General features: G+C 56.5%; 1 protein-coding gene across 3 annotated transcripts; it reads right to left on the minus strand.

Annotated features, from left to right (window-relative positions):
• Window positions 1-890: 890 nt before the first annotated feature.
• PLEKHN1 (pleckstrin homology domain containing N1) lies at window positions 891-16,871 on the minus strand. Of its 3 annotated transcripts, none has more exons than XM_063176990.1 (15): window positions 16,636-16,871; window positions 15,400-15,499; window positions 12,721-12,867; window positions 11,931-12,011; window positions 11,672-11,759; window positions 10,197-10,321; window positions 9,542-9,676; window positions 8,783-8,863; window positions 6,746-6,815; window positions 6,103-6,260; window positions 5,318-5,512; window positions 3,232-3,417; window positions 2,961-3,009; window positions 2,551-2,595; window positions 891-1,910 (listed from the first exon to the last, which is right to left on the minus strand). In XM_063176990.1, the coding sequence occupies exons 1-15, from the start codon at window positions 16,713-16,715 to the stop codon at window positions 1,750-1,752; spliced, it is 1,701 nt and encodes a 566-aa protein (XP_063033060.1). In that variant the 5' UTR covers window positions 16,716-16,871; the 3' UTR covers window positions 891-1,749. The 3 variants fall into 3 exon arrangements, with proteins under 3 accessions (XP_063033060.1, XP_063033062.1, XP_063033061.1); XM_063176992.1 differs by lacking the exon at window positions 2,551-2,595 and adding an exon at window positions 4,702-4,953; XM_063176991.1 differs by lacking the exon at window positions 2,551-2,595.
• Window positions 16,872-21,081: the final 4,210 nt, after the last annotated feature.

Genomic DNA, 21,081 nt, shown 5'->3' on the forward strand with positions numbered 1-21,081 from the left:
TTCTCCTGGGAATGCCCTGCCTGCAGCACCTCCTTCACTCTGGATTTGCCTTTACTCGGAATTTTCTTCACTCTGATTTTTCCTTCCCTCTGATTTTTCTTTAACTCTGTTTTTCCTTCACTCTGAATCTTCCTTCCCTCAGATTTTTTTCATTCAGATTTTTTTTTCACTCGGATTTTTTTTTTCACTCAGATTTTTTTCCACTCAGATTTTTTTAATTCAGATTTTTTTTCACCCAGATTTTTTTTTTACTCGGATTTTTCTTCTCTTGGATTTTTTTTTTTCACTCAGATTTTTCCTTCATTCTGACTTTCCTTCACCCTGAATTTTCATTCCCTCGGATTTTTTTCATTCAGATTTTTTCCCCCCTAGATTTTTTTTCACTCGGATTTTTTTCCACTCCGATTTTTTCCTTCCCTCTGACTTCCCCTTCACCTCTCGCTGCTGAAACCAGAGCAGAGCTTCCCAATGGGAATTCCTGTGGGATTTTCACCGCCCTCCAGAGGGGTTTTGGGGGTTTGGAGCAGAGGCACAAGGGGCAGAAGCTCCCATTGCTCCAACCCTTGCACATTTTGGTGGATTCTCCCAATTGTCCAGTCTCAGAAATCCACAGGGAACTTTAATATCAGCACGAGGGGATCTCCCCCTTTGATCATTGCAGGTTTTGCTGTTGCAAGTTAGTTAAAATGTGATGGTGACCCTCAAAGTGTTCGCTCCCAGTACATTTGGGATGTCCCCTAGCACATTTTGTTCAGAATAAATGCATCTTTTGGGGTTTATCAGATACAAATCCTCCCCAAAACAGAGCAAACAGAGAGAAAACAACAGCTCCAAGAGCTGAACCCACCCACTCCTGAAGGTGTTTCACAGAACTGAGCACCAACCACAGCTGGAAAATTCAACATCTCTTCAACCACCAACATTTACATTTAAATACAAGAACCCACTCAGCCTTTACATGTAAACTTTGTTGGGAACCTCCTGAAAAACCCCCAAAACAACCTGGCTGTGCCAGGGCATCCCTAATGTGAGGGAATCCAAATAACCCAGGCACTTTTTGGGTTCTCCCTCTGGAAACCGAGTCCCCTTCACCCGAGGCAGCCTGGCCCTGTTTGCTCTGGGATTTTCAGGGGGCACAGCTGGTTTGTTTGAGCATCCTCCCGGGCACAGCTGGATTTTTTTTTTTGAACAGCCTTCTGGGCACAGCTGGATTTTTTGGGCACCCTCCTGGGCACAGGTGGTTTTTGTGAGCACGCTGCTGGGCACAGCTGGCACAGCTGGTTTCTTTGAGCAGCCTGCTGGGCACAGCTGGATTTTCTGAGCATCCTCCTGGGCACAGCTGGTTTCCCTGGGCACAGCTGGTTTTTGTGAGCACGCTGCTGGGCACAGCTGGTTTTCCTGGGCACAGCTGGTATTTTTGGAGCACCCTCCTGGGCACAGCTGCTCGTGCAGCCCCACAGAGCCCGGCGCTGCTCTGCTGAGCCCCACGCTGGGGTTTGGGGCAGGGATGAGCCCTGCACTGGCAGGAGCGGGGCACAGCTCGGGGCTGTTCCTGCCCCAGGAGCAGCCTCACACCTGGCACACGGTTTGGGGCAGGGATGAGCCCTGCACTGGCAGGAGCGGGGCACAGCTCGGGGCTCTCCTGCCCCTGGAGCAGCCTCACACCTGGAACACGGTTTGGGGCAGGGATGAGCCCTGCACTGGCAGGAGCGGGGCACAGCTCGGGGCTCTCCTGCCCCTGGAGCAGCCTCACACCTGGAACACGTGCGGGCCGCCCGGCTGCGCCTCCTCCGCCTCCCACAGGTTGTCGTAGCTGCGGTCGCTCTGGAAGCTCTGCAGCTCCGCGTAGTCGTGGAAGGACGAGGAGTCCCGGCAGGAACAGGCGGCGTCTGCCAGGTCATAGGGGCCGTCTGCGGGGAGACGGGATTGTGGAGTCACAATTGTGTGTCTATATATAATTATTTGTTGTATATTACATATAAATATATATATTTATAATAGTAGGAATCATATATTTATTTATATATATAAATATAAATATATATTTATATATATTATATATTTATATATATATAAATAAATATATATATATTTATAGTAGTAGAAATAATATATTTATATATATAAAAATAAATAAATATATGATTCCTACTATTATAAATATATATGTTTATATGTAAGATACAACATATATATATATATATATATATATATACATTCAAAAATATATAATATAATTATAATTATTGCGGTAGGATGTGGAGTCTTGGCAGGGGCAGCTGCCATCTGCCAGGACATAGGTGCCATCTGCAGGGGAACAGGATTCTATATTTATAATTGTGTGTTTATATATAATTACATATACATATACATTTTCATATATAAATATAAATATAAATATAAATATAAATATAAATAAATATATAAATAAATAATATATAAATATATGACTTCTACTATTATAAATGTATATATGCAATATATAACCTATAACATATAATTATATATATATATATATACAAACAAACATTCAAATAAAAATATAATTACAGTTATTGTGGTGGGATGCAGAGTCCTGGCAGAGGCAGATGCCATCTGGGAAATGGGGAGGAATATTTATATTTATAATTATTTTATATATATTAAAATAATATTTCTATCTTTTAGATAGATAATATTTATATATGTCATGTATATAAAGATATAATTATATATAAAGGTATAATATAGAAATTATATAATTTATATATAATAAAATTATATTATTAAATAAATTTATAATAATACTTGATATCTTAGTTTCGTTATTTAATTAAAAAATTTTCTCTCTGGCCTCATGTCAAAGGTGTTGTTCTCTGTTAAAAGTCAGAGTCTGTTAACAGAGACATTCCAAAATCCTCATTAACCAAAGTGCCAGTGCTGGGGGTGCCAGGGGAGGCAGGGCAGGATGGGGAGCTCACCTGGGGGATGCAGCTCAGGGCCCGGCTGTTCCTGTGGCAGGGAGCACATCTGGGGACAGAGGGACAGCCTGGTGAGGGTGGCTGTGCCAGTCTGGTGACGGTGGCACAGCTGTGCCAGCCTGGGACCCTGCCCGGTGGGACATCGGCCTCATCCCTGCTGAGCAGAGGGCCCAGAGCCCTGCAGGGACCCCCCCAGGCAAGATGGGACCCCGGCTTTGTCCCCTGCACCCCCCAAGTGTCCCCATCACCCCCAGGGCAGTTCCCTGCTCACCTCCCCCAGGTGGGAGCCCTGGGCAGGTGCCCGCAGCTGCAGCCGCCGTGAGGTGCCCGGGGTGCTGTAGGTGGGCACCGTGCAGGGCCCTGGCAGGGGCTGGCAGTGCCACTGCTCCAGGGACAGCTGCTGGGCACCGGGCACTGCCCCCTGGGCTGCTCCGGGCTGCCCCTGGCACTGCAGGAGCTGCAACAAAACCAGAAACAGGCGTTGGATCCTGGCTGTGCAGAGCTGGGAAATGCCCACCTGGGGCTGCCTCCAATGCCCACCTGGTGCTGCCCACCTGGTGCTGCCCAGCCCAGATCCAGCCCCAGACTGGATCCTGGCTGTGGAGAACTGGGAATTGCCCACCTGGTGCTGCCCACCTGGTGCTGCCCAGCCCAGATGCAGCCCTGCTGGCAGCACGCTCAGGCCAAGCAAGGCTTGCTGGTGCTGCCCAGGTGGGACACAGAGGCTCATCCCTCTCCATCCCCATCCCACCCCCATGGCCGGGGGCAGGCAGGAGGGTGGAAGCAGCTCAGGGGGTGCAGGAGGGCAGGGGGAGCCAGGAAGGACCTGCAGGGAAGGGAAGGGGGTGCCCCCAGGGTGGGGTGACTCAGGAAGCCTTTCCCTATCAGATGCTCAGGAACAGCAACGTGGCCTTTGCAGGCACTCCCTTATCTCAGCTGGGGTTTCTGGGGTGGCCACAGAGCTCTGGCTCTGACTCATCCCCAGTTTCGGGAGCCTGGCTCACATCCCTGTCCCTGCCTGGTGTCTGTTCGGCCCCAAGGCAGGATGGAAACGGGACAGGGCACCCACAGCTCATCCCCAAGGGGCTGGAGTGGGGAATGACCCTGCAAATAAAGTCCCAAGTGCTGCTCATCCCTGTGGGAGGACAGGGCTGGCTCCTGGCTGGGCCAGGGAGGGGAATTCCTACAGGAACAGTCACCCAGGGGTTGGGAAAGTGGCAGCACACTGAAAACTGATGGAGACATGCTGGGAAACCCTGGGAAGAGGAGGCTGCGTCCCATGAGGCAATCCCCTCCCACTCATGGGCTGCCTCAGGAGCGGGTGCCCACACGCCAGGGCTCAGGGAGGCATTGCTCCATCTGCATTGCAACCTCCCTCCCACGGCCCCTTTTCCCTTTTCCCACGGCAGGGATTGCACACCTGCTCTGCAGCACCTGCCAGGCCCCGTCCCTGCCAGCAGCACCAGCAGGGAAAGGTGAACCTTGCTCTTCCCAGGCAGGAGGATCCATGCCAATCCCACACCCAGCCCCATCCCACACCCAGTCCCATCCTACACCCATCCTGATCCTGCATCCATCTCCATCCCACACCCAGCCCCATTCTCACCTCCATCCCCATCCTGCATCCAGCCCCCATCCCACATCCATCCCGATCCCACATCGAGCCCCTTCCCACCTCCATTTCCATCCCACATCCATCCCATCCCACCCCCATCCTGATCCCACCCGCTCCGTCCCTCACCGTGCCCGTGCCCAGCGGTGCCAGGGGGTGCTGCTGGGTGCCCTGTGCGCAGTAGGGCTCCTGGTACACGGGGGACAGCAGCTCTGCCCCGGGATGTTTGGGGAGGAGGCGGCAGAGGCTCCTCTCGTGCTCCTGCTCCTGGCTGGGCACCCCGTGCCCGCTGCCCCGGCCCCGGCGGCTCCTGGCGCTGCTCCCCCTGCGCAGCCCCTGCCTGGGCAGCGCTGGGCTGGGCCAGCTGGGCACGGCCAGGCTCTGCAAGGACAGCACGGGGCTGCAGCTGCCTCTGCTCGGCTGGGACATCAGCACCAGGCTGCCTTTGGGGCTCAGGGGATGCCAGGGGTACCCCAGGCTGGGTCTGGGGCTCAGGGGATCCCCACAGGCACCCCACACTGGGTTTGGGGCTCAGGGGTACCCCGGGCCGGGTCTGGGGCTCAGGGGATCCCCACAGGCACCCCGGGCTGGCTTTGGGGCTCAGGGGCACCCCGGGCCGGGTCTGGGGCTCAGGGGATCCCAGGGGCACCCTGGGCCGGGTCTGGGGCTCAGGGGATCCCCACAGGCACCCCACACTGGGTTTGGGGCTCAGGGGCACCCCGGGCCGGGTCCGGGGCTCACTCACGTGCAGAGGCTGGGCGTAGCCGGGGGACAGCGGCTCCTGGAGCGGGCGTCCCTCGGGGCTCAGCGGGAAGGAGGGGGCGTCGGGCAGGGAGCCGCTGCTCGCGGTCAGCGCCGTCAGCGCCGTCACTCTGCCCCCGGACGCCCAGGAGCTGCTCTGGCCATCGGAGCTCAGGGACCCCCTCACACTGCTGGGGAACTGCGGGGGACAAGGACAGACCTGGGGACACAGCCCTGGGGACACAGCCCAGGCAGGAGAAACAGAATATCCCAACTTGGAAGGGACCCACAAGGATGAAGAAGTCCAAAACCCATCCCTGTCCTTGTGCCAGTCACAGGCCGTGCCCAGCCTCTGCTTGTGAAGGAACTCAATGTCATTTTTTCCCTGTATAATGCCCTGTATTCATAATTTAAATAATGTAAAATAATATAAAATAAATATTTTATAATAATATAAAATAAATAACAAAACAATAGAAAATTAGTAAAATTAGAAGAATAATAAAATAAATTAAAAGAATAATAAAATAAATTAAAAGAACAATAAAATAAATTAAAAGAATAATAAAATAATTTAAATTAAATAAATGAAAATAATAAAATAAATGAAAATAATTACAAAAATAATTAAAATTAATAAAATGAAAATAATAACAAAATAAATGAAAACAATAATAAAAATAATCATTTCAATACTCCTCAAGGATCAGCAGCTTGCTGGCAGCTTGGAGCAGAGCCACCAGAGTGTCACACAGGTGGGTTCCCACCCCAAACTGCAGCATCCCGTACCTGGCTGGGCTGTGGCAGCCTTGAGCCCACCGAGAAGCTCTCGGAGCCCGACAGGGAGGAGTCGGCGTTTCGGAACTGGGCGGTGTTGAGGCAGTAGAGCCACTCCTGGTAGTCCTGGTAGCTGGCACAGGTCACCCGGATGGAGTTTATCAGTCGGCCTGGAAAACATCCCCACGCTGCTGATTCCGGGCTGGACCCCGAAAAACATCCCCCCACTGCTGATTCCCCCCTCTAAAATCCCCGAAAAACATCCCCACTGCTGATTCCCCCCTCAAAAACCCCCCTGCTCCATCCTGCCCTGCATTCCACAGGGTCTGGAGGTGCTGGGAACGCTCTGCCCTGCTGGCAGGACACAGAGCATCCCAAATTTCCCTGGCTGCCCCACAGGAGGGTGGGCACAGCCCCGAGCCCCCCGTGGCTGTGCCATCCTGCACATCCCAGTGAGATTCCTGCTCATCCCAGTGAGGTTCCCGCACATCCCAGTGAGGTTCCCTCACCTCCTGCACATCCCAGTGGGATTCCTGCTCATCCCAGTGAGGTTCCTGCTCATCCCAGTGAGGTTCCCTCACATCCCAGTGAGGTTCCTGCACTTCCCAGAGAGGTTCCTGCTGTCCCCCCTCCCCTCCCCGTGCCAGACACCCACCTTCAATGAGGAAGGAGCTTTTGTCGTTCTCCTCAAACAGCACCTGGATGGCGTTGAGGGGCAGCTCTCCCTGCGGAGACAGAGACAGGGACAGGGTTGGGACCCGGGCTGGGATCAGGGAGCCAGCAGAGCTCCTGGCCGTGCCACGGGGCACAGCTCTGGGGCACCTGGGCAGCCAAACTCTGCTCCCACAGGGCAAATTCCAGTGAGGTTCCTGCCTCCTGCACATCCCAGTGGGGTTCCTGCACATCCCAGTGGGGTTCCTGCTGCCTCCTGCACATCCCAGTGGGATTTCTGCACATCTCAGAAGATTCCTCCCTTCTGCACATCCCAGTGCGATTCCTGCACATCCCAGTGGGATTCCTGCCGCCTCCTGTACATCCCAGTAGGATTAATTCTGTCTCCTGCACATCTCAATGGGATTAACTAACCCTAACCCTTCTGCACATCCCAGTGAGATTCCTGCACATCCCAGTGGGCTCCCTGCTGCCTCCCGGTGCTGAGCCACCCCCTGGATAAATTCCCACCTCGGGAATCTCACCAACATCCCACAGATCACCCCAGCATCTCCCCCTCGCTGTTTCCCATCTCTCCCAGGGCCTTTTCCCCTCGGAGCATTGGGGCGAGCCCCATCTCAGCCCCTTCCCTGCCCCGCAGCCCTGCAGGGCAGCTCCTGCGGTGGCTGTGGATTCACAGAGCAGGGCTGCGGGCAGGGGAAGCTCCCGTGCCCCGACACGCCTCTGGAAAAGCAGGTTCCTGTCCCAGGCTGGTGAATCAGCACCGTGGGAAGGCAGCATCCCTGGCAAGGGAACGGGGGCAGGTTTAGGGTTTCAAAAGAGGTGAGCTCATGGGAGAGCCCAGCCCAGGCCCCTTTGCGGGGTGCCCCATTCCCAGGAGATGCAAACAGCACTTTCCCAAAAGCTGGCTGTGCCTGGGGTGTGCCCAGAGCTGCTCTGGGATGGGCAGAGCTCTGCCTGCTCCTGCTCTCCTGAGGGATGCTCTCCCCAGGGGTGACAATAGAAATGTTCTGCAGGACGTGGAAAACGCCATCCAGAGATGCTCCGGGATGGGCAGAGCTCTGCCTGCCCCTGGCCCTTCCCAGGGATGACCATGGGAGCGTTCTGCAGGATGTGGGGCAGGGCCCTGGGGGTTTCACGGGTTCACGGTGCATTTCACAGCCCTGCAGGGCTGTTTGTGCCCGGGGTTTCACGGTGCATTTCACAGCCCTGCAGCTCTGCAGCCCTGCAGGGCTGCTTGTGCCCGGCTCGGTGACTCAGGGATGCAGCAGAGCAGCAGCTCCAGGGTCACAGACAGGCCACTGCTCCTTCTGGCGCATTTGTTCCAGCACAGGAGGAGCAGAGAGCTCTGGGTGAGCCATCAAACCATGCTGCAGATCACAGGACCACGGGGAGGGAAGGGCAGGGCAGAGAGGCCCTGCAGCACCAGCCATTAACCAGCACAGCCCTGCTCCCGCTCTGCCGTGTCCCCAAGTGCCACCGGGGATGTCACTGGGTGAGTTCAGGGCCATTCTGACTGCTCAGAGCCTCTGCCTGCCTGTGCTGAGGCTGCAGCACTGCTCCCACGGGCAGGCACAGCACAGAGGCTGCTCTGGCATCCCCGGGGACGCTCCCTGTCCCTGCTGTCCCTTCTGCTCCTGCAGAGGGAGAACGGTGCCAGCACCGCACCAGCAGCAGCCAACCCTTCCCTCCCCTCCTGTGCCCTCCTGTGCCCTTCCTGCCCTCCTGTGCCCTTCCCCACGCCCCAGCTCTGCTGCCAGGCTGCTCCCAGCTCCAAAGTGGCACAGAGATGGGGGGAAAAGCCCCCTGTGCCAGCTGCTGTCTGCAGCAGCTCCCTGCCAGCCCAGCCTCCCTCCTCCTCCTCCTCCTCCCTGGGCAGGCAGCTCTTCCCCCGGGCTGCTGGAGCAGAGCAGGGTGTTTCCCATGGGAAGGGATCCTGCCCCATGCCAGCTGGCTCGGGAGGGTGCCAGGAGCTCGGGAGGGCAGCGGGGAGCAGCAGGGTGCTCCGAGGGGAGCTCACCTTGAAGCACAGGCCGCCGGGCTCCTCGGACACGATCACCAGCGTGGAGGGGTACAGCACCAGCAGCCGCTCGTGCTGCTCCTGGGGAGGCACAAAGGGACAGGGCTGGAGCTCTGGAACAGCCAGGCTCAGAGCTGAGAGCCCTGGGCTCTGTTACCCTGACTGCAGCCTGGGCAAGGCTCTGGGAACAGCTGAGCTGAGCTGAGCTGAGCTGGGAAATGGATTTGGGAAGGGCCAGGCTGCTTCCCTGTGTGGGAAATGGAGTCTGCACCAGTGACTCCGTCCATGGATCCCCCATCCATCCATCCATGGATCCATCCATCCATCCATCCATCCCCCATCCATCCATCATCCATCCATCCATCCATCTATCCATCCATCATCCATCCATCCATCCATCCATCCATCCATCCATCCATGGATCCATCCCCCATCCATCCATCCATCCATCCATCCATCATCCATCATCCATCATCCATCCATCCATCCACATCCATCCATCCATCCATCCATCCATCCATCCATCCATCCATCCATCCATCATCCATCCATCCATCAATCCATCCATCATCCATCCATCCATCCATGGATCCATCCCCCATCCATCCATCCATCCATCCATCCATCCATCCATCCATCCATCCATCCATCCATCATCCATCCATCCATCCATCCATCCCCCATCCATCCATCCATCCATCCATCCATCCATCCATCCATCCATCCATGGATCCCTCCATCCCCGGAGCCGTGTCCTACCTGGAAGGGCAGGTGCTGCAGCTTCACCTTGGACAGGCAGAGGATTTCTCCCAGGGATTCTCGCTGGGTTCCCCTCCAGTCCTGCACGGGCAGGTTCTGCACGGACCAGCGCAGCTCCTCCTTGTCCCCGGGGCCCTGGGGACAGACACACGGAGCACCCCTGCCCTCAGCCAGCCCTGCCCCACCCGGGGGCCCCTTTTTGGGGTGGCAGGAGCAGGAGAGGGCAGGTAAATCTGGGCAGGAGGCAGTTTTCCAGCTGGGAGCGGATTGGCACCCTCCACAGCCAGCATCCCTGGGAATGCCTTTCCAAGGGGACACTTGTGTTTGACATGGGGAGGGCATTAAAGCACCCTCAGAGACGGGAGAGACAATTCCTCTCTAAGCTTCAGCCTCCTCCTGCTGATGTCTTGCAAGCTCTGGGTGGTTGCACAAGCACCAAAAGCACGAGAGCCTCTCTGAGGCTGACCCAAGCTGTGACCCCACAGAGGTTGTGCTGCTGGTGGCACCCGTGGGTGGCAGCTCTTCCCCCCAGCACAGTGCCTCTCAGACCCCTCCTGCAAGCTCCTTTTGTAGCCTGTTTTCCCCAGGAAAGCCCCCAGAGGGAATCCCCCCCAGTGTCCCAGCTGGAGCCAGCAGTGGGACGTGGGACACCCACCTGGGACAGCAGGGGCAGGGCCAGGCTCCCTCCACAGAGCTGGATCTGCTTCTCCAGGTGGTACAGCCACTGCTTCAGCTCGGCCTTGGACTGGCAGAACACCACCAGCGGGTTCAGCAGGGGCCCTGGGGGCGGGAGAGCCACGCTGAGCAGAGGGCAGGGATGGCAGCACCGTCGGGCACAGCTGGCACAGCTGGCACAGCTGGCACAGTGCCCAGCCCTCCTTGGGGGATGGGGACACCAGGGCTCTGCTGCCACCCCTCCAGCCCCCATGGCACAGCTGGCACACTGGGAGATGGAGCCTGCACCAGTCACTCCATCCATGGCTCCATCTATCCATCCATAGATTCTATCCATCCATCCACAGATTCTATCCATCCATCCATCCATCCATCCATAGATTCCATCCATCCGTCCATGGATCCCCATCCATCCATCCATCCATCCCCCATCCATCCATCCATCCATCCATCCATCCATCCATCCATCCATCCATCCATCCATCCCCCATCCATCCATCCATCCATCCATCCATCCATCCATCCATCCATCCATCCATCCATCCATCCATCCATCCCCCATCCATCCATCATCCATCCATCCATCCATCCATCCATCCATCCATCCATCCATGGATCCCCATCCATCCATCCATCCATCCATCCATCCATCCATCCATCCATCCATCCATCCATCCATCCATCCATCCCCCCATCCCTCCATCCCCAGCAGTTTGTGGGACAGCTCTGTGTGGGCAGGGACTGTCCCAGGTGCTGCTCCCCCTGTGTTATGTCCCAGTGTGTCACCCTGGCTCTCCAGATGTGGAACACCAGCACCTTTCTGGCACTGCTGGTTTATTCATTGCCTCCCGAACCCAACCCGTGCCAGCCCAGCTGAGGGTGACTCCAGACATCCCCTGCGAGGCAGGGACAGCCCTGCAGTTGCTGATTTCAGCTTGCAGCTCCCACTGGTGCCAGGGCACGAGCGCAGCTCCCACACCTGTGCTGCTGCTCGGGGCAATAACCACCCTGGCAGGATGCAGGCTGGATGTTGTGATTAATAATTTACCTCCGAGCCCGTATCCAGCCCTGCCTGCTGCAGGCTCACAGGGACCTGCCTCTGTGGGACCTGGAGGTGCCCAGATAAGCCCGGATAAACGGGGGGGACTTTGCCCTTCTCTGGTATCTTTAGTGCCCCAGTTCCTGCATTATTTACAAACAAGGTTTCACTGAGCCTTTGAAGTGTGTCTGGCTTGCAGGAAGTGCAGGGTGAGCAGAGCCGAGCTGGGGAATGGGGGCACCGAGTGACTCCAAACCCATGACAGCAATTTGGTGTGGAGCACCAAATCCACGTGGCTCTGGAGCTCTGGGGCTCTCCTGCTTCCTCCTCCCTTGGTTTCCCTGCTGATGCTGCTCTCGGGGCATTCCCTGGGCACCCAGCTCCTCACACCAGTTATAAATACAAATTAAACCCACCTGAGATGTGCAGAGCGTGGTCCTGCTGCCCTGGGCCCTGCTCAGCCCCCAGCTCCTGCACCTGCAGCTCCTTCAGAGGCAGCAGCTCCTGGGGAAGGAGGGCAGGGGTTACCTGGGGCTCCGTCCTGCAGCACGCTGAGCAACACCTGAATGTCCCACACGTTTCTTCTCTCTCCATTCCAAACCTCAGCAGAAGAGGTTTGTGTGCCCGGCTCCCCCAGCGTGGCCACAGAGCCCCGCTGGCCCAGGTGAGCCCTACCTGGTAGGTGAGGCCGTTGGGACCCGAGGACTGGAAGTACAGGTGGGACTGGAACAGCTCCAGGAAGCAGCTGTGGACCTCCTGCAGAAGGGACACCTTGGGGTTAGACCAGGAAACCTCCGGAGTTATCTCAGGAAACCTTCAGGGTATCTCAGGACACCTTTGGGGCATCTCAGGACACCTTTGGGGCATCTCAGGACACCTTTGGGGTATCTCAGGAAACCTTTAGGGTATCTTAGGACACCTTTGGGGTTATTCAGGACACCTTTCGGATATCTCAGGAACCTTTGGGGTATCTTAGGACACCTTTGGGGTATCTCAGGACACCTTTGGGATATCTCAGGACACCTTTGGGGTATCTCAGGACATGTTTGGGGTTATTCAGGACACCTTTGGGATATCTCAGGACACCTTGGGGGTTATTCAGGACACCTTTGGGGTTATTCAGGACACCTTCAGGGTATCTCAGGACACCTTTGGGGTATCTCAGGACACATTTAGGGTATCTCAGGACACCTTTGGGGTTATTCAGGAAACCTTTGGGATATCTTAGGACACCTTTGGGGTATCTCAGGACACCTTTGGGTTATCTCAGGACATGTTTGGGGTTATTCAGGACACCTTTGGGGTTATTCAGGACAACCTGTGCTGATGGAAGTGCCCCCGGTGCCCACATGGCAGTGCCCAGGGAATTCTCCACGCTCCCATTTCCCACAGTTTCCCCTCCCTTCCCAGTTTCTCCCCCATGCCTGGGCACAGCGAGCCCCACAAAGAGGCGCCTCAGCCTCACCTGGCAGTGCTGGAACTTCAGCTTGGCCTTGGAGTAGTAAATCATTTTGCCCAAATCCCTGACAACCATTTTCCTCCGGCCCCTCTTGAACAGGCTGGGGAGCCTCTGGTCCAGGTTCTCCTTCTGGTTCTCCTGCTTCTGGAGGATCTGTGCCGAGGACACGGGGAAGAGCGGGTCAGGGCGCTGGAAGGGGCATTCCAGAACATCTTCCCAGCAGGATTCCTGGGACAGGGGCCCAGCACGGGCTGTTTGTTGTTGGGTCTCCTTGCCAACGTGCTGGGGGCCCGTGAGGAGATCCTGACCTAAAGCTGGGGCTCCTGGGCGGGAAAAGAGGGGGGCACAGGCACATTTCCCTTCCAGGGCCTGGCTGAATCGGGGTTGCTGTTGTTAGGACATGAATTAACCCTTTCCTGCTGAAATCCTCCCTCCAGCTTCCCAGGTATGGGACAGAATAGAGGGAACAGTAAAAGTCTCACTGGGGCAGCTCAGAGTAGGAAAAGTGCTGTTTGTGTCACAAGCGCAGGGCAAAGAAAAATGGAATTTGTGTCACAAATGCAGAGCAAAGAGCAGCTGGTCACGGGTGCAGCAATAACAAAACACAGGATAAGGGCACCGGCAGCACCTGGGAGTGGGGAGAGGGTGAAGTGATAAAATCATGGGCACGGAGATAAGGAGCAGCACAAGCCACAGCTGCCGGGGATGGGGCGGCCAAATTTCCCAGGAACGAACAAGGCTGAGAGGAAAAAGCAGTGTGGGAGCTGGGAATGCAGCAGCACAGTGGGAAAGAGCTCCCAGAGGAGGGAGAGGCAGGGCCTGCACAGCCCCTGGCGTGGCAAGGAGCAAATGGGACATTTCCCTCACCCAAAAAGCCTGGGAGGGGTGGCAGTGAGGGCCTGAGGGGATGGAGGTGACGGCAGAGCACAGGAGCTGTGGAAAATCGGGGTCACAGCCCTGAAATCTGCCCCAAAACCATGGGGATGCCTCAGCCAAGGGGGCCCGGCACCGTCCCTCCCTCTGGGACCCTCCCCAGCCGCCGGTGCCCTGACATGTTCCACCCCATCCTACAGGTAGAACCAGTCACTCATTAACTGCTCCGGCCCCTGAATCAGCAGCAGCAGCAGCGCAGGAAGAGCTCAGCTCGCAGCAGGAGCCCCGGGGCTGCTGTTCCCTGGGAAAAACACCAAACGAGCGGCTCAAAACACCACAAGGAGCAGCCCCTGGGGCACTGGGAGCTCTGGGATCAGGGCAGGGGCTGCTGGGGGGATCAGGAGGTGCAGGGATGTCACCTGTGCCCGTCCCAGGCGGGCAGCAGTGGCGATGCCATCACCTGTGAGGGTGGCCTGTGCTGGCAGCTCCGCTCCGAGCCGGCCCTGCAGCTGCCAAAAATGCAGCAGGGAGAGGGGCAGAGCCCAGGCACCCTGCAGGGCACACAGGCAGCTCGTGGCTGAGCCCAGGGGTGGCATCCCCTGCGCCCCAGGTGAGGGTAAAGGATGAGCTCCATCCCACACTCCCTGGGCTCCCAGATGGGCATCTCCCAGTGACCTCTGCCAGCATCCCTTCCCCAGCACCCACTGCCTCTGACAGCTCACCCTGCCTCCCCAGGGTGGAATCCAGGGTGGTTTCTGCTGCCTGATCCCTCTGGATCCAGCTGATTCCCCGCAATTCCCTCTGCCTGGCACTGCGGCTGTGCCTCAGTTTCCCATTCCCCACATCCCAGATGCTCCCAAAACTCCTCCCACACCCCCGGCCCACCCAGCAGGACCCACGGAGCCCTCGGGGGCTGCTGGCTCCCCCTGCGCCCTCCCCAGCAGGGCTGGGAACGGGGCCATGAGGCCACAAGGCTGGGCCGTGCCCGGGGCAGCCCTGCCCTTCCTGATTCCCTTCCCAGGCTCCTGCTAATCTGCTCCTGCTCCGTGGGAATGAATCATCCCACCTGCCAAAGCTCGCTCAGCTTCTCCCCTCCCTCCCAGCCTTCTCCTTCCCTCCCAGCCTTCTCCTTCCCTCCCAGCCTTCTCCTTTCCCTCCCAACCTTCTCCTTCCCTCCCAACCTTCTCCTTCCCTCCCAGCCTTCTCCTTCCCTCCCAGCCTTCTCCTTCCCTCCCAGCCTTCTCCTTCCCTCCCAACCTTCTCCTTCCCTCCCAGCCTTCTCCTTCCCTCCCAGCCTTCTCCTTCCCTCCCAACCTTCTCCCTTCCCTCCCAACCTTCTCCCTTCCCTCCCAGCCTTCTCCTTCCCTCCCAGCCTTCTCCTTCCCTCCCAGCCTTCTCCCTTCCCTCCCAACCTTCTCCTTCCCTCCCAGCCTTCTCCTTCCCTCCCAACCTTCTCCCTTCCCTCCAAACCTTCTCCTTCCCTCCCAGCCTTCTCCTTCCCTCCCAACCTTCTCCCTTCCCTCCCAGCCTTCTCCTTTCCCTCCCTGGCAACCCAGGAACAAAAGATCCCCCAGGAAAGGTGTGGGGGAGATGTCCCCACGTCCCCACGTCCCTGCAGCACCCCTGGCTGAGCCAGGTCCCCTCCACACCTGCACAGAGGGCGCATCCCTTCCCAGGGGTCTCAACGGGACCAAGGTGCTGCTGCAGCCCCCAGACCCAAACCCAGCGTCCCCCCCAAATTCTGTGCTTGGGGAGGGTGGGGATGAAGCCCTGGAGCGGCAGGGAGGGGTTGGAGGTGCTGGACATCCTTGCCTTGGCTGGGATGTACTGCAGGATTTTGTCCGTGCTCGTGTCCCGCTCCTGGCCTCCATCGAGCCCGAAGAAGCCAGGCAGCTTTTTCTTGCCGTTTTGTCTGCAGGGAAAAAGGGGAAAAAAACCTTAAACACACATGGAAACACAGGTCCAGGCTGAGGCATGGTGAATCCTGCCCTGAAATAAGGAAGCCAGGACGACAAGCATGCAATGTGTCACGGGCTTTCGAGTCATCCCAGGGATGACAAAGCCTGGGAGAGCTGAAAAGGGACTTTGCCACACTTGTTGAGCTTTTTCCTTCTCTGCTTTTTCACAGGTCTTTGCTCAGCCAAATCACTGGCTGGGACTTCCTCAGATTGCAGCAGAGATCCAGGATAATCCCCATGGGTGTGGGGAGCTGGGAGTCAGTGGGACAGGAGGGGCTCTGGGGCTTGGCTGCTCCACACAGGGCCCTGGTGTGAGACCCCCAAATACCCCGATGGATCCCCTCTCTTTTACCCCAAATTCCCCAAGAAATCCCCTCTCTTGTACCCCGCAGGAGCTCCTCAGGCCCCTCCAGGTTTTTCCCTGATTTCTGGCAGCACAGGGGACAGTTCAGGGTCTCCCTTCCATTAGAAACCCCCCAGCCTGGCAGACTTGGGGTGTTTTCGGCACAGCCTGGCAGAGTTTAGGGGTTTCTTGGCACAGCCCTGACCCTGAACCCAACACAGACAGGTTCACGAGGAATCCTCTGGCTCCCTCCAGGGCTCCTCTCCAGCTCTGGCCGTGCTGATGGGAGCAGTGGAAAGCTGGGAAGCTGCAGAGCATTCCCTGCCTGTCCCTATTTTGGGACAGCCACGTACCTGAGTGTACCAGAGGGTTTCACAGACGTTTTCTGCTGCTCCCCCTTTGGGTTCACAAACACAAGTCCTGCAGCGGGTGCTGGGATTTGGGGCTTTCTCCCTAAAGCCCGAGCAGCGGGAATGTTGTTTTCCCACAAGTGTGAATAAGAGCTCTCCCGAGTGAAAACAAGGGAATATCGGGTGTTCCGCAGCCTGTCCCGCGGGGGAAGCTCAATTACCCAAACAGAAACGAACCCAGCGGCGCTTCCCCCGTGGATTCCATCCCGGGCACTCGGGGCGAGCCCATCCCGGCTCTGGCAGTGCCCGGCGCCCCCAAACCCACCGGGAATAGGAAATGCCCGCCGGGGAGATCCCGCAGGAGATCCCACACCCCAGAGCCGGCGGGGTTACTCACTCCTTTTTCAGCGAAGGTTTCCTTCGGAAGGAGCTCCTGAAGCCGCCGGGAGCCTGCGGGACACAGGCGATGTTCCCCATGCCGGGAGCGGTGCGGGGTCGGTGCGGGATCGGTGTGAGATCAGTGCGGGAGCGGTGCGGGATCGGTGCGAGATCACTGTGGGGTCAGTGCAGGAGCGGTGCGGGATAGGGGAGCGCTGCGGGATCGCTGGTGCGGGATCGCTGGTGCGGGATCGCTGGGGCGGGATCAGTGCGGGATCGCTGGTGCGGGATCGCTGGGGCGGGATCGCTGGTGCGGGATCGCTGGGGCGGGATCGCTGGTGCGGGATCGCTGGTGCGGGATCGCTGGGGCGGGATCGCTGCTCCGCGCCCGCCGCTCCGCGCCCGCCGGTGCCCGAGCGAGTGCGAGCGCAGCCCGCAGCCGCTCCTGGCCCTCGGTCCTGCCCTCGCTCCCGCCCCGGGGCTGGGAGGGGCGGGCCCGGTACCTGCGCCGCGCCTGGGAATCCACCCCGAGCCCCGGCGGAACGGGGCTGGGGCCGCCCGCAAACCCAGCCCGGAGCGCCGGAGGGAATCCGGCACGGAAACCCGGCCCGGAGCCTTCTCCCAAATGGAATTCGGCTGGTAAATCCATCCCGGAGCGTTCTCCCAAAAGGTATTCGGCTGGTAAATCCATCCCAGAGCATTCTCCCAAATGGAATTCGGCTGATAAATCCATCCCGGAGCCTTCTCCCAAAAGGAATTCGGCTGGTAAATCCATCCCAGAGCATTCTCCCAAATGGAATTCTTCCCAGAAATCCATCCCAGAGCATTCTCGCAAAAGGAATCCGGCACAGAAACCCGTCCCGGAACTTTTTCCCAAAAGAAATTCGGCCGATAAACCCATCCTAGAGCGTTCTCCCAAAAGGAATTCTGCCTATAAATCCATCCTGGAGCACCAAAAGGAATTCAGCTCAGAAACCCAGCCCGGAGCGTCTTCCCAAAAGGAATTCAGCCCAGAAGCCCCATCCTGGAACTTTTTCCCAAAAGGAATTCGGCTGATTAACCCATCCTGGAGGGTTCTCCCAAAAGGAATTCGGCCCAGAAACCCCATCCTAGAGCCTTTTCCCCCAAGGAATCCGGCCGACAATCCCATCCCAGAGCGTTTTCCCAAGTTTTCCCAAATGGAATTTGGCCGCCGCACCGGCGGAGATAAGGATGCAGTGAGATAAAGTTGGTCGTTGCTGTTTAAGCATTAACAAAAATCCCCGGGGTTGAAGGGTTCCGAAGGGTTCCCCCTTCCCAGCTGGGTTAAAGATATAAAAATAAACGGGGAAAAATATCAAACGGGACATGAACCAAAATCTAGGAGTGGTGTGAAATGGATCAAGGGAGCAAAGAGCAAAAGGAGATGTGCATGAGCAGAAAAAAAAAAAAGAATAAATGCTTTAAAAGGAAGCAAACTGAAGGTTTCTGACTGTGCTGTGAGTGCCTCACTGCATGGAAATATAAACAATAAAAACAAGAAGTTAATGACAAAAGGTAAATGCAGACTCAATATTTCTGTGCTGGAAAAACCCCCCAGGAGTTACAGCCATAAGAAATGAGAAACCTTTTTTATTTTCAGGTGGCTGCTGAGAAGTGAACACAAAATGAATGCTCTGGATCAAAATAGAGAGAGAATTCACATTAGAAAGTTTGAAAGATCTGAACACAAAGGGCTTGAGTCACTGTTGCAATTCAGTCTTGCAGGACCACGGAATTTGCAAAGAAATTGCATAATTTAGCAGGGATATCAGTGTTTCCATGGGTAAAAACCCACCCCGGTAATTATGGGGTTGCCAGTTGACAGTAATTCCTGGGAAAATGATGTAACAGCTGTGAGGGAGTTGGATTAACTTTGAGAATTACAGGAGGAGAATATAATTAATACAAATCAACATGGGGCTGTGGAAATCACATCTTGTCAAAACAAATTGAACTGATGGCATGTTTGAAAAAAAAAAATCAGATTTAGTGAATACAAATAACAGTGATGTAAGAAACACCATAGAAGATATGGTGTGACAAATCCACAGGTTACTTTAGGAGGTTTTCCTGGGGAATCTGTTGGGATCAAGCTGGGGTTGGCAGACACACTCCCATTTGTGTTTTACTCCAGCAAAATATTCCCCAAAAGGGATTGCACGGCCAGGCCGCGCTCACCAGGAGAGAGCAGCTGAGAACGGATGTGCCACAACATTTCTCCCCATTTTTGACCTTTGAAGCAGCTCCTTTGTGCCCAGAACCCATTAACCCTTCCTGGCCCAGCGCAGCAGCAGGACCCCCCTCGGGAGGGCCCCCACCACAAATTCCCTGATTTTCACACGGGGGCTGCTCTGTGCTCTGTGCACAGCTGGGACACGGCCCAGCAGCAGCCCAGCACCTCCTGCCCATGGGCAGCAAACAGCCCCAGCTGTGCTCTGTGCAGAAAATGTGACTCCCCTTGGATCCGTGGCTAACACGGTCAGGCCGTGACCACGACGTGCTGCTCCTGCAGCTGGGTCCAAATGAAACCTCCCAGCTCAGAGCAGGGGCACAAAGTGCAGCTCCTGCTGCTGCCACAGGCCCTGCCCGCCCGCTGGGACAGCAGTGACACCAGCAGGGCTGGCAGGGACGGGGGCACTGGAGCCACGAGGGGCTGACCCGGAACAGGGGCTGGACACAGTTCGAGGGATAGAGTGGGGTGTAAAGTAAATAAAGGAAGTGAAAGGCTAGGCAGAGTTAAAGCAATACAGTGGGGATTTATTAAAAGGCCTTACAAGGATACACCTTGGGCAGAACAAGAGCCTGGCTGGGGCTACACCCAAAACGGACTCTGAGTCACGAGTTTTCACCCTTTTATAAGTTTTGGTCCATGTCTATATTGGGGGTCACTGTCCAATCCCAGCTCCAGGCTATGCAGTCCCACTCTGCCAGTTTGCTCTCCTTCATTCTCTGCTGTTTGCACTTTTTGAGCCTTTTGGGCCTTTTTGTTGTTTACACTTTTTGGGCCTGAAGCTGCAGCAGCACCCTTGGTTCTGGGGCTGGAAAACGATTGTTCTGTGTGCCTGAGCTGTGAGGAGAACTTGCTAACACTTTATATGGAGCTCAGGGTTGCCCAGCATCCTCTGGGGAAGAGCCTTTCCCTGATGTCCATCCCAAACCCTCCCCTGACACAGCCTAAACCTCCCCTGCATGCTCAGGAGCAGCCCCAGGAGCCAGGGAAGGGACAGTGAGGGATGCACCAGGCAGGATCCAATATCCAAGAAAATGTCTTTATTGTACACGTTGGCTTCTATTGCTTGTATCCCCTCCCCAGCCCCATGTAGTGCAAAAAATTCAGAGAAAACAGAGTTCCACATAAATAAAGTCGAGTAAAGTTACAGAGAAATCAAAGTGACGACGCTCGGACATGGATCTGGACCAGGTGTGCCCAGAGGGAGGCCCAGGGAGCCCCAGACCAGGGCAGGGGCTCCAGGCTGGCCCTGCTGGGAACGACCCCAGACCCCGGAGCCCCCCGGTTTGGGGATGCTCCTCTGCTGGGAGCTCAACAAGGAACATCTTGGGCGAGACAGCACGGACTGAAACTGGCAGGGAAGCCACGCAGAGTTGCTCTCCTCCCCTCGGACAGCACAGACGGACAGACAGACACAGACAGGCGTCCCCTCCTCCTCCTCCTCCTCCTCGGCAGGGGACGGGCAGCACCAGGAGCGATCCCACCCCGGCACGTGCCAGGGCGGGCGCTGACACCTCGTGTCCACACAGTGTGGGTCGGGGGGCTGGGGACCCCCAGAAGGTGCTGGGGGGTTGTTTTTGCCCTTTCCTGCATAGTTTGGGCAGCACAGACAGGAGGTTCCCTCTTTGCTGGGTTCCCCTGGGTCAGGCTCGGTGGGATATTGCTCAGGAGCCAGCCGGGGGACACAGGAGTCACTCTGCCCTGTCCCTGCTCCTCAGGAAGCAGGATCTCCTGCTGCTTGAGAATTCAGGTCCACAGGAACCACAGGAGTGAAATCTGAGCTCTGTGAGTGAGAACTGGGGAGCAGGGGAGGAAAAAGGAGGAAGGAACGAGTTCCAAAGAGTTGGAGCGTATTTCCAATGCTACATTTGAACATTTGGGCACATTGAGGTACCAGTGGTTGAGTCGTTCCTCTGTGTGTGCAGAGCACCTGAGCTGTGCCTCAGCTCACGGCTCACACGCACAGCACACCCTGAAACACCACAGCACGGGGCCCTGGCTCAGGACAGGCCTCACAGTGCTAATTTAGCCAAGCTTTAGCTCATTAGAGGGGTTGTTTAATTGCCAGGGAGTCGCTGATTGGAAAGGGTCCCTCCCGTGCTGCTTTTGGCATCTCACACACGCACACACCCCACCCATCCAGAGAGAACCTCCAGGGCACAGGAATCATCTCCTCCACAGATGAGAGAAGGAACTGCACCCCTCCTGCTGCCT

This window comes from Melospiza melodia, chromosome 26, assembly GCF_035770615.1.
Source record: "Melospiza melodia melodia isolate bMelMel2 chromosome 26, bMelMel2.pri, whole genome shotgun sequence".
Classification (NCBI taxonomy): Eukaryota; Metazoa; Chordata; class Aves; order Passeriformes; family Passerellidae; genus Melospiza; species Melospiza melodia.